Below are 13,298 nucleotides of genomic sequence, written 5' to 3' on the forward strand. Positions count from 1 at the left end.
CGCAAAGCGCGTATGACATTGCACTGTGCGATATACTAATACGAGCGATATCATTTTACGTGGGACGCAATGTGAGATTAGTACCGAGCTAACTGCGAACAATGCAATATTATCGAAGGTATTTATCGCGTGGGAGATCGTAGCTAGATGTAAATTGATTCTCTCGTATTTGAACAGGTGTCCGAATCGACTACAATGTTGCGTTACTTACGTATCTTTCGACACGTAAATTCCTCACGTCAACGTAGTCCGGAAACCGGCTGATAAAAGCTTCTACATTCGTATGCATACGTCAGCATTATGTATGTGTGTGTGTGGTAAGTAAAACACGCAATACACGTCATCATCGACACGTGGCAATTCGCTCGCTATGAAAATGAGTGCTGCTCCTTCCTCATGCGTGACGTATCGATCAACATGCGATAGGAAAAAAATTATATAATTATTAACAACTTGGAATCCCGATGATAAATTATCTGATTAAATAAAAAAACCGATAGATAGATAGAGAGATAGAGAGAGAGGGAGAGAAAGAGAGGAAGAGAGAGAGAGGGAGGAAGAGAGCGAGAGAGAGAGAGAGAGAGAGAGAGAGAGAGAGAGAGAGAGAGAGAGAGAGAGCTCTTCACAATTTTATTTGCGAAAGAGTTTCACAAGCAGCAGTCTAGACACAAAGTGTTTGATCGATTTTGTGATATCACTATCAAACTCTATGACGAGCAGAGACCTAATTTTTGAAAAATATCACACACTATATTTTTCGAGAATAAGACCTCCCAGGTGTATTACATGTACGCTATGCCATGTTACGTTTTTGAAAATGCGTGTAATCTGAGTGACATAACTTGTAGCTAGACGCGATAAAAATGTCTTTTACCGTTGGGTAGACCATAGATTAAAGATCTGCATAGCACGATGATTGATTACCGATGACGCGTCAATGAACGTACCGATTTCCGATCGGTGGACTCGTGGTGGCTGCCTTCTACCACGTCGGCAGACCGATCCCATATGTCGGTGTATCGCGCGGCTTGACGTCATTTTATAGTACGCTACTTTACTTTGCACCGTGACTAGCATAACCGTACCCGCGATTATCTTCTTTCGCGCATATAACATCACCGGCGATCGTAAAAGTACAATTGTCGCGCGGCGAAAAGCACGACGGCCGTCACAATCTCACGAGACACGAGAGATCGAGATAAAGAAGATCGCTGATAAAGAACATACTTTTCTGCGCCCTCGTAACACTTCTCGTGCGGGAACGAGAACGATTGTTCGTTCAAATTGATATCGAGAGCAATTATAAAGCGATGCGTGAATTTCAAGACCTATCGAGTATCGTCGTAAAATGTTCAAATTATTGCAAATCGTCGGACTACCAGGTGGCCCTGAGTGAATGTTTCTCTCCAATAGGTCTATTCTGTAACTTTTAACGACAGTTTTTCGTTACACCGTCCTTGCGCACGTGTAATGTAAACAAGATGCACAACGATAACGACACTGTTAAGAGTTACAAAATCGATCTGCAGTAGTGCGATTCTGTAACTCGTTATTGCAGTTAACGACAGTCTCGTTATCGTTGCGCAGCTTTTCTACAGTAGAAAAAAACAACGATAATGAAACTCGTTAACTACAATACGAGTTACAGAATTGCACTACAGGGCCGTTATTCTACACATACAATTGTCGGCTCGATACACTAACGACGTCTGTCCAGTAGTAACAGTAAATGTCTCAACAATAACGATACCAACAGTACGTTATCAATAGTAACGATACTGACGTTGCTGGCCATTTATAAACGACGACGTTGCTATTTTTAACGAAACGTTTTATAATGACGATAATATATCGATAACATTTTTTGAAGACGATTCTATAAAGTTATATAGATCAGTCAAGCAAGAAGCTGCGAAAGAATTAATTTGTTTCAAATATTTCTGTGGTTGCCAAATGTAATTTAATGTCTTTAATTGTTTAGCTTCTTTTTCATTTTAATTCAATTTTTTGTAAAACTCGTTTTTCACGTTTATTATCTAAAATTATTCATAATTATGACGATAAGGACAGACGTCGTTAGCGTGTAATATCGATAGCTGTCAGGAGTCTTATGTACAGAATAACGGCCCAGACTGAAAATTGGTCGAAAATGAAAATAAAAGCCTAATTTCCGACATTTGTCGAAAGTTATTCGCGCATCGTCGACTATCGGAACGTGGCACTTCGTGTCGCGTGTTTTACGTTCCCACCACACACATGGAAATTACATCGTATTGCTGTTTTATCATTGGACTTTGAGTACATAGGCGCCGGCGATTTACAGAGTTTTCGTGCGTACATCGGACCAATTATATTGGCGATCGTTACCGGTGAAGTAGTCGCCAAGAAATTCGATCGCGAAGCGGAAGGCGGGAGTAACGCAAGGAAAAAATAACTAGCCTTCCTCCCTTCCTTCCTACTTTCGTGGGCGGGTATCATCATCAGGAAAATCAATATCGCTCTTCGCGAGGACGTACATTGCTATTTCGGAGCGAATCGGCATCACCGGCAACGTATACTTTGCACGTATACTTGCAGAAAGCTACCCGATTAACAGTCTGTTTGCTCCGTTAACACGATTACTTTGCAATTCTGGCTTCTCGACACTCCCTCGTCGCAGCACATTGAGTCACTTTCACGATTTCGGATCGTCGTAGCCTTGTAAACGCTAAAACATTCGCGATTATCGCAGTTATCACACATGTGTTAGTATTACTTCTGCCTTAATATCACGCGCGGGAAAAAAGTTTGGTTGAATTAATTAATTTCTGGTGAAATATCAGATTCCAATTGATGTTAACCAGAAATTTTGTTTACTTGAACAGAATTCTGGCAGTTGCTTCAGCCGAAATTGCTGTTTCGTTCATATTTTACCAGAAACCTGCTCAATTAAACCAAACTATTTTTTTCCGTGCGTTATCATTTTTGGTATTTAAAAGGCCACGTTGACGAGAGTTTTTCTATTTAATCGGATATGTGCAGTTTTGGCTGAGCCTTCTAAATCAAGGATCAGATTCGCAGGTCACTCAACCGGTTACGCCACACTTTCGCCATAAAATACCGTGCCACGAACAAAAGTGGAGAGGTACCTACAACCGGTTTACCGCGGCCAAGACCGTAGGACCTATGAGAGTTCAGCTGCTTCCTTCCTTTAACCCGGCACAGATTCACGTAATACGAGCCTGAGCTTTTTCTTTTATTACCGACGAAGAAATAATAGTCGCCTTTCTTCGCGAGAACAAAAGAAGAAGTTAAACGAAAGAAAGGAAAAGGAGAAGAAAAATGAAGAGAGAACAATAGCAAAGGAATGCCAGCAAAACGAAATAAATATCTTCGTGAAACTTTAGATATAATTCGTCTCGGGAAATATAGAAGAAATTTTTTTCCACACACACACACACACATTATACCCACAAGCCTACTGCTGTCTCGGATCTACGGCCATTCTATCACGTTCGGTTCAACAGCTTCTATCTTCCATTCCTAGGATTCTAGCATTCTAGGTCGCACGATAGCGATGTAATAAAACCCGCTACGCGGCGCAAGTTATCATATAATTTTGCGCGATTATTTCGTATGCTTGTGTTAAAAAGACGATTATTTTACGTACATGAAAACACGTGCATCAAAAATGAAATCATACATAAACAGTGTGAAAATTCGTATATAACTAAAGAAATCATTTTTGACGTAATATGTTATAAGACTTCAAGGTATTGATATTGTTAAAGAATTTGCGTTATGCTTCTTCCCTCAACGATAAAATCAAGGTTGAAGAAGCTCGAAAGTTGGGAGTCGCGCATCGTCGGCGTATTCGGCAAATTTTGCTGATCGACAGTTTCGATTTTGGTGGAAGGCGCGCGATAATTTATTCGCTCTAAAGATCAGATGAAGACGAGCGCATCGACAGAGGCTTGCTTTAATTGTCAGCGAATTATGTGTACACCAAACGCGATAACGCCGGCTCGTTATCGCCAATTACGTAACGGCTTCGTGAAGGGTATTACCAGTGCACGCCCGCAACACATAATTACCTAATTTTATCTCGTGCCATTCAATCATTCAGATGACGTTAAAACGAGCAGCGAGGAGGGTGTGCGTAGCACCACTCTCCGTTCTAATGAAACCATTCTGTTACTGATTTGTTGAATTCCTGTTAAAACTTTTTATTTCTATTTTTTACTTCCCCCCGTAATAACAGTGAAGATAAAATTGTCATGAAATAACGAGTGTGACGATACGCTCCGTAAACTTTACAAAAAGAAACGCTTTTCGTTCCTATAAAATTTCCATCGAGAGACTAACTGTTTTGTTATTTATCAACTTGTCCATTAAAATACTTCTATTCGATTATAATCACGTTTCTCCTTTCTGTTCTTCATACTCCTATTGTAACTAGTATAAAGATAAACTTCTTGCGAAATAATAATTATAAAAATACGTCTCGTCAAGTCTGCAAAAAGAGAACGATGTATCAAGTCCGGCGAGGAAGACTAAAAAGTGATACGATAAATACATATAACATATATGTTGTCATTAGAATGCACTTTAGTCGCTCGCGCTAAAGATGCTTTGGATTGCGACAAAACAACATGTGACCAAGTCAACCAATAATACACTTTTGACCAGTTAGATCCTCGTGTCTAAGTATGCGAAAACAAGTCTTACCCAGAAAGAAAGAGAAAGAGCCACGTGGTGTATTATAAGATATATAGGAACATATGAGTCAATATTTAATCGTGTGCTTAATAACCGAGATAACACTTTTCGCATACGTACATCTGGCATATATTAGCATTATACTTGTACTTAGAGACTTAACGAGACTGTAAAAACAGAAAAACACGCCCAGAGTCGGGTGACACCGAAATTTTGAAGAATTAACGATCATGCTTGGTACATTTACACGATTCGAGCACGATTAATTCACGTGGGCTATGCCCTGATGTATTTTATTTTAAAACCGTGATATAACCGAGGCCACTCGAAATAGTGACGCCGAACAGTCGAGTTATTCCTGAATCCCATTCCTTAGAAATATCGTTCTTCTGGGCCGTGACGTCAGATGTAATGAAAACGCGTAAATCTCAGACAAAAAACTCATCCAAGTGCTAATAGATGTTTATAAATTTCCCCGAAATATCCCGCCGTTCCCGCTGCTTTTCAAAGAGTTCGACTGATCATGGGTACACATTACACGTGCTTGAGAAAAGCTTTTTGACATCATTCACGTCGAACAGTACAGAACAATACCTCGCAGAGAGGATCAGGAGCCTTGTGAAATACGTGACGATGGTAGTGAAACGTGTGTTGACATCCGCAGTCGGATTGAGATGTCTAATAATAGACAACACGTTCGCGGGTTGGACTGAAGAAGAACGAGAGAATCGCCCCTGAAATAGTGTGTTACGCGATAGGACGACGTGCGTTGCGGCTTGGTTAGGTAACAGGTGAGAAATGCGTGCGAACAAGGCGGCAGATACTTCGGCAGCCTCTGCCAAGGATCGCGATATGAGAAATATCAGCGCTCGCGATCACCTTGTCGATTCTCCCTGTCAGGGTTACATGTGCCGAAACGTGGTCTCATATCGGCTTCGTTGGAATTCTCGCTATTCTATCCGTCCCCTGATCGAAAAGCGCAACTTGACACTTGCGTGTGCAAACGCGCCGGCCTTGACACATCGAGTTACATGTTTAATTAACCGCGAAGTCTCCTGTAACTCGTTATAATAATGCGCACACGAGTAAATCGACGTGCTCCATATTGGTGAGAGCTAAGCTTCGATAAAACTTTAACATTTATTACGCCGAGACTCACTAGATCGATTTATAGTCGTTCGTGCATCATGCCTAGACGTAATGTGTGACATAATATGATACATCAATGCAAGTTATATACTGTGATGTGTCATGTGAATATGATATGTCAAAATGACAGATCTCTCAGCCGAATGGTCAACAATCATAATATATACAAATATATCTAGATACGATGCGAATAATTATTGAAATAATTAGTGAGCTTTGGCTTAATAAATGTTAAGATTTCCTTGCCACACGGAAAAAAAAATTTTGTTGAATTAACCAAATATCTGGTCAAATATGAACGATCCAGAAATTCCGATTGAAATAACCCCAATTCTGTTTAAATTAACAAGATTTTTTGTTAACTTAAATAGAATTCGGGTTACTGCAATCGGAGTTTCTGGATTCATATTCGACCAGATATTTGGTTGAATTAACCAAATATCTGGTCAAATATGAACGATCCAGAAATTCCGATTGAAATAACCCCAATTCTGTTTAAATTAACAAGATTTTTTGTTAACTTAAATAGAATTCGGGTTACTGCAATCGGAGTTTCTGGATTCATATTCGACCAGATATTTGGTTAATTCAACCAAACCTTTTTTTCGTGCACTTGCTACACTTTGAAAATGACCTTCAGTTTTAGAATGCAACGTTTTATCTGGATTGCCAACATTTATTTTAAATGATGGGAAGAATTTTATCCTCAAGACAAATTCAAATGAACTGTCTGGAGGTTTTGTCATTTATAAATAAGTGTTGAATATGTATGGAAGAGCTCAACATCATACGGTTTTTGCTTGTTTTCTTCATATTTACTCCCGACTTCTATTTTGGCTCAAAACAACTAACGTGTTTGTCGAAAGATTTGTTGTGGAAAACATTTTCTGAGGCGCTTCATTGTTAACTGAAAGTACCGACTAATGAGATCTTTTGAACGAACCGGAAGGCTGAGGAGAACCGATCGAACGACTTGGTCTAATTACGAGCCAGATGATGTGCCACGTGACCGACTAGACCAGGTCAAGACCGATATGGATTACGGGGCCACAGACGGATTTTCGACCTCGAAATTGCTGCTAAAATTAGCAGTGCCTTACAAAACCGTTCAATGGGTTTTCTGTGCCAGCGAAGGGGTCCTCGAGTTCATGATTGTACATGTCACGTGTATGTACGAGTTTGTATATATATATATATATATATATATATATATATATATATATATATATATATATATAAATATATATATTTATACACACACACGTGTGTTGTGTAACGCTTCGCCGATTTTATTCTCATTATACACACGAGAGAGGAAAATGTCGCGCACACTATGTGTCGTGAGAACTACATAAAATTGCATTCATATCATCACTGTATCTAAAAAAAATGGAATTTGTCAAACAAGACTAATGGAAGCTTGAAAAACAAATAATAAATTTTTCTATCGCGAATGACACCTTTGTCTCGATCAAAACTCCATTTAGTGAATTATTTAATTTTTAACTTTTTAAAATAATTATGAGGAGTCCTTGCTTTTCAAATTGAAATATTAATTCGAACTAGAATATGGCTGCGTAGTTTGTGCCGGAATCACAGTGCGAACCGAGACAGACGTCACAGAATGTCTTTTGTTCTAACACGTTGTGACATGCTTGAGACAGGATACGGTTTATACTCGATTTCTCGTCACGTGAGAAGAATATATTCTCTTTGCCGTAAAACACACAGTAAAAGAAAAAAATATTTAAAGACTAAGAAATATATATTCGGCTATTAGTAATATTTATATTCACTTATATAAGATATTTTATGAATAAGAAAGTGTGCATTTTCCTTAAACCTTAGCTGAAAACAATTGTTTATTCTATTTAAATAAAAGAATTTAGATTTAAGAATTTAGATTAGATTAGATTAGATAAAAGAATTTAGGTAAATACGTTATATTAGTATCCAAATATAAATATTTTTTAGATATTTTTTTTTTTCGGTGCACATCACGGAAACTTTTGTATTCTAGTCTGCTTGATACGCTTAATTTATGATAACACCTCAATAATTAACATAAATTCCAAAAGTCTACACGATTAAGTTCCGTTCTCGTGAAATGTTTATCGGCAAATTTGCATCTATTACCCAAACATTTGATTTCTAAACGGATACATCCTGTACACCTGGATTTCACAGAGTCACGCGGTGTATCGTAACGAGGGTGAAGTAACGCAGCACTCGCGATAATACTGAATCGACACGCGTCTACACGCGTTGCATAATCGCACATGCATACGATTTTCCTGCCCGTTGGGCAGGTCACGACGATCCTTCGATTCGATCTCGGCTATCTGTTTCACCGATGAAGGAAAAGGAAGAAGACAGAGAGAGGGAAAGAGTGATTCAACATGTGAAGCAATCCTCAAATGCCGCCGTGAAATTCCGCGTTGCGGTTAATTAGCTGAGAAAAAAGGAGTCTGACGTCAGTGTTGCGCGACGAAAACATCGTTTGACGAGCTCGGAATTGGCCTTCATTTTACGTAATTTTCTTTTTCTTTTCCTTTAAAATATAAATCGCAACATGCGATTGTTCATTAATCTGCACGTCGATTGTAATTCCAATATTTTCGAAAATATATATCGATAATTTAATGTAATGTTTAATAAATGGACTGAATTTCTCCGATAAGTGATTTTTACACGAAATGTAAATGATACCTTCCCTTTGCTCCTTCTCTGTCTTTCTCCTTTGTACTTTAGATCATCGCTAATCAATTTGTTCGAACGTCGAGTAGCCGACGTCGCGGTCTTGTTAAAACATTCGTTATGTAATCATCGATTCCAGAAAACAGACCGTGCAGGTGAATCTTCAACAATGTCCTGCGTTCCTTTTCAAGCTAATCGCGGCCGCGGTCGCATACAAATAGCGCAAGATTACGAAGTCTAAACGTACATGCCAATCGTTATATAGTTACCGATAAGACATAGAGAAATATTTATGATTTTTGATATTTGCATACCGTTACAAAGAGCAAATAACACCGAGTTGATTTCCTCGTGAAAAACAAGTTGCCGTCGCGGAACTACCGAATCGATTTGATGCGGTGCATTTCGCGCGGTGCATTGCATTGCACGCGACACCGAGTGCACCGCTGGAGAGTCGCAAAGACGGGACATCGGCTCTCGCGAATCGATCGCGGCTCGGATACTTAAAGGCGCGTCAACCTGAGATCCTTACATAACTCGTGTTACTAGAACCATAATCGTGTCCTAGAACTATTGACTTTAACCTTCAAGTCTGTTTATCGCTCCCTTTTTTTCAATGGACCGTTTCTTTCTTTCTTTTCGACAAAAAATAAGAAATAAATATTAAAGAACCTGGTGATTTAAATGAAATTCAGATTTTCTGCAAAACAAGGAATACTGAAATTCAGTGTAACCTTCTTACAAGCTACAACACATATGTACATGCATATATATTTGAAGAATGCTACGCTCTCTTGTCTATTTATTAGATCTCAACTTACGAGTCATACACAAATACGTTCTTAATGTGTATAACGTCTCTTTCGACATAATCGTATCCTTGAAAGAAACCTCGTATCTCTTTCCTTATTACACAGAGATATTTCTACGCAACAAAGATCCCGTAAATGAAAGTCTACTATTAATTAATTAATCAAGTTAATAGCGAATAATTAAATAATTATTTGCTATGAATAATAATCTCCTTTGGAGCAAAATGATATATGACGCGCTACGTGATTCACATACGGAATGTTTTTCTGCACGTTTGGATAGTGCGCGATTTATCGAGCACAATTTTTTAAAAAATTACTTTTTTCGAAAGCTCTCGTTATTCTTTTCGAAAGTCAAAGTTTTCCTTTGCGTGGCATATGTATGTAATATATATATTCATATCTTCTTTTTTCCCAATATCACAAATGACATCTATACATGTTAAACTGCTATCGCGTTTCTTCCAAAGTTTTATGATTTATCTAACGGTTCTACGATAATCCTCATATCACAAGAAAAGGATATCTTGGGAACTTGTGTGAATATTTAGAAGTCTTCGGAATATTTTTAGGATATTTTGAGGATTTATGCGGATTTAGTAATCTTCTGAGTGTCTTTAGGGCATCTTTTAAATCTTGTGCTATGTGGGAAAAATTCTGCTCACCATGCACATTTCACGATACACTCACACATATTCGCATCTTGCGCGCCACACGCACACACACGCACCGCCGACACTGGGGCACACATACACGTACCTTGACATAGTTACACTTTTCCAAAAACGGGATTCGCGTGTGGAATGGGCATCGCGTTCGACGGCGAGTGGCGATTTGTATCGACAAATTTGGAATTTCGCAGCTTTTTCTCGCGGCTTTTTCTCGCGGCTTCGAGAGACGGCCGCCACACCGGTCGATAGAACGTCCGCAGTCGCCCGCGTTAGAATGAATCCGCCCCACGAATTTCCCGGATCTTTCCCTCTTTTGGCTGGAATGTCGGAGCGTGTGCCGGCGAAACGAACGAATCGGCCGAGAATTTCGAAGGCGACGTGCGAACGGCGCGCAAAACTCGCACCTCCGCGAAGGGTGGAAAAAAGTGCGGTCTACTCACCTGTACTTCGAGACAGCGTTTAGGGGTGAAGCGAAAGAGCGCCATTCTTATTCTGCTTGTGTTAATCCTGCTTGCGCGGGGTTCCTCCCTCTCGTTTCTCCCTCGAACGACCGATTCGGCTTGACTGACTACTAACCGACCGGCCACGCGGTACTCCGGCGCCCCAACTCGACTGACTCAGGCCGCGCTGCTTTCACCACTGTGCGGCGTGCGCATGCGTCGCTTACGCGCGCTATGTTCAGGACGGCGTCCGAATCCCCCCGCGGCAAAATTCAAATTTCCTTCTCTTGACGTCCGAAAGTCGCGTCTGTACAAACACAAGTATTCTGTGGTAATAATAGATTAAACCCGTTAATGCACATCAAGGGAACCGAAATCGAGATGTAAGACGGAATAAAACAAAACGTATCGACACGATGTGTCGCTGGTGATTTTATTCTATTTTGTACAGAGTTTATTTGACCGCGCGGTTGTCTCTTTTGTGACTTGGTTTACAATTTGTCAATAAAAATCAAGCATTAGAAAATTCTAACGATGTATTCATTGACACCATTTTAAGCGAACTTGATGTAAGAAAATTAAATTGTTTGTTTGCAAGAATTTATATGCCCGCATATTTCCGCCAATAACGATAATCTACAAATATAGGTGATATACATGTGAACGTGGGATATATAAAAATATATGTCTAATTAAATTAAATGCGTAATATTGCGTAGAGTTATTAGTATTTTACCTGTTCAACGTAAATAAATGGAAGCCGCAAGTCGTCCCGCTTCCGATCACATCAGTAATTATCTGTACTGTTAATTCAAGTACGAATTTTCTCATCACTTTATCCTCGTTCCTCATTCGTGATAAATCGTGTTTTATTTTTTCTGGAATGTCGAGTTTACAAACACGCGCCATTAGCTCTAAACACTCGTAATTCGTCGGTACGAAAATTCCAGGAATAATTGGAACTTGAATGCCTATCTCTCGGCAATCTTTTACGAAGTCTATGAAAACTTGAGATTCGAAAATTATTTGCGTTATGATGAAATCCGCGCCCGCTTCTACCTAAAAAAATATTACAAATAAAATTTGCTCGTAAATATATCTATCTATCGTATATATATATCGTAAATCTCGTTCGCAATTATTATATTCGATATTTATTGCAATCGCGTGAATCAATAAAAATCCTTTGTTACTTTCGCTTTCAAGTAATGCAGATCGAGTTCCTTGGAGGCTGATTTCGGATGCATTTGTGGATAGCCCGCCACACATATGCAGAACGTGTCGCCAAATTGTTCTCTGATAAAAGTGACCAAGTCACTTGCATGCACGAAGTCACCGTCCTTGGATGAGGAATCTACGATTCAAACGGAAATTTGTGTATTTTGCCTTTCCGGTAAAACGCTTTATAGATCGATCAATTTGAGCCGCAAAGATTATATCATGAACTCAACCCTTTCGGCTCTGATAATTAGAATCATGTACGATGTATGTACCAAAATAAATCATTAAGTGACATGGTAACATTTCGATATACGAAATATATTTCACAATTCAAAAGCTTGTGTCAAAAGTATGAACTTTAGTAAAACTTTCAGCAAGATTATTTGTAATAATGCAATCGTGGAAATATTTTTGTACAGAAACAAGTTTCCGCGAGTTTTGAGATGTTAATGGATGATAAAATCTCGTATTTCAGATAATATATTTCGCGTTTTTATTAAAATATATTAAGGCTAAAAGGATCAAGATACATTACCTCCTTGTAGCGCAAATATATTGATTATTCCACGCGAAAGGGCTCTCCTTAGGATACTGACGATTTCGTCACGCCTCAAACCATTAGCTGCTAGATGCAAAAGCGTGTTACTCGGAAAGTTTTCTAATACCTCCAAAGGCAGATAATTTTTATTGGCGAAAACTTCTTCGTTGTGCCACGTTAATGCGTAAAAAAGAGGCGAGTACTTATCCATTTCCGCGAGAAGCCTGATTTGCATTATAGAAATTTGTTTTAATAAAGTATTTTCCACAGAGATAAATCGATATCGTCACTGAGAGGCGATGATCAATTGTAATAATTCCAATAAAAGTCGTATAATAAACGAACACTAAGATGCCGATTGAAAATAATTATTTATCACATTATTAAATTAAAATTAGCCTGGATTTTTTTCGCTATACAAACCTTTGATAAGAGATATCAGGCTTTCTTCTAGAAACAACTTCAAAACTACAGAAGATCTCGTGTTTACAAGTCTTGTCTCTCAACAATCGTCGCAGATCTATGATCTCGCGATGACAATTTTCAGTACGAAAACTACACGTCGGAGAATCGTCCTCAGCATCATTTCTATCCGTGTCACTATCCTTCACAAAAACAAAGTTCCTCATTACGAATCGACGTGTAGTTGCGAATGAGTATATTGATGCTCCTCTTATTAAGCTCATACTACCGAGTCATTATCGAATTATATAATAACAGCGCGGAGATATGTTTGTAGTCGTGCATATATGTAGTATGGGGAATATCTACATTGACGCAACTGTTGACCTTCATATTGTATCATGTAAGAAGCAATGATAACTTCCGATAAGTTTTTCAGTGCTGATTGGATATTATACATGATTTATTAACAGTAAATATAAGGGAATAGTAATATAAATGTACGAAGTGAAAAATATATAAAGGATACCTAGTACATACATTTGGTGCGATGTATTAACTTTCTGGAAGTTTTCAGAACTTTATACAGAATAAATTATTCTATCACCTAATATCTTTGGCAGTACTAGTATATCTTTATCTGACGACACATACTTCAAATGCTATTTCC

At 38.7% G+C, this 13,298-nt stretch overlaps 2 protein-coding genes across 4 annotated transcripts in view; both read right to left on the reverse strand.

Moving 5' to 3' along the window:
* The window catches only part of LOC116845511 (probable citrate synthase 2, mitochondrial), a 19,749-nt gene extending 9,098 nt beyond the window's left edge, over positions 1–10,651 (reverse strand). Inside the window, exon 1 of the mRNA XM_032818283.1 lies at positions 10,468–10,651. Within this exon, the coding sequence (XP_032674174.1) occupies positions 10,468–10,512 (45 nt within the window). The 5' untranslated portion in view covers positions 10,513–10,651. The remainder of the gene's footprint in view (positions 1–10,467) is intronic.
* On the reverse strand, positions 10,610–13,298 carry LOC116845512 (methylenetetrahydrofolate reductase). Of its 3 annotated transcripts, XM_032818286.1 has the most exons (6): positions 13,169–13,298; positions 12,650–12,831; positions 12,224–12,450; positions 11,661–11,821; positions 11,204–11,526; positions 10,610–10,774 (listed from the first exon to the last, which is right to left on the reverse strand). In XM_032818286.1, the coding sequence occupies exons 3-6, from the start codon at positions 12,435–12,437 to the stop codon at positions 10,645–10,647; spliced, it is 828 nt and encodes a 275-aa protein (XP_032674177.1). In that variant the 5' UTR covers positions 12,438–12,450; positions 12,650–12,831; positions 13,169–13,298; the 3' UTR covers positions 10,610–10,644. The 3 variants fall into 3 exon arrangements, with proteins under 3 accessions (XP_032674177.1, XP_032674175.1, XP_032674176.1); XM_032818284.1 differs by lacking the exon at positions 13,169–13,298 and having other exon boundaries at positions 12,650–12,946; XM_032818285.1 differs by lacking the exons at positions 10,610–10,774; positions 13,169–13,298 and adding an exon at positions 10,894–11,103 and having other exon boundaries at positions 12,650–12,946.

This window comes from Odontomachus brunneus, unplaced genomic scaffold (assembly GCF_010583005.1).
Source record: "Odontomachus brunneus isolate Ranch 3 - 2012 unplaced genomic scaffold, Obru_v1 Obru_scaffold_052, whole genome shotgun sequence".
Classification (NCBI taxonomy): Eukaryota; Metazoa; Arthropoda; class Insecta; order Hymenoptera; family Formicidae; genus Odontomachus; species Odontomachus brunneus.

Bases quoted from the DNA above. Each gene is read 5' to 3' on its own strand.
- LOC116845512 (XM_032818284.1), bottom strand. From the start codon at position 12,912: ATGAGCTTAATAAGAGGAGCATCAATATACTCATTCGCAACTACACGT. The intron at 12,451-12,649 runs GTTTGTATAGCG...AATGCAAATCAG, and splicing joins CCTGATATCTCTTATCAAAG to GCTTCTCGCGGAAATGGATA. The intron at 11,822-12,223 runs GTAATGTATCTT...TTTGAATCGTAG, and splicing joins TATATTTGCGCTACAAGGAG to ATTCCTCATCCAAGGACGGT.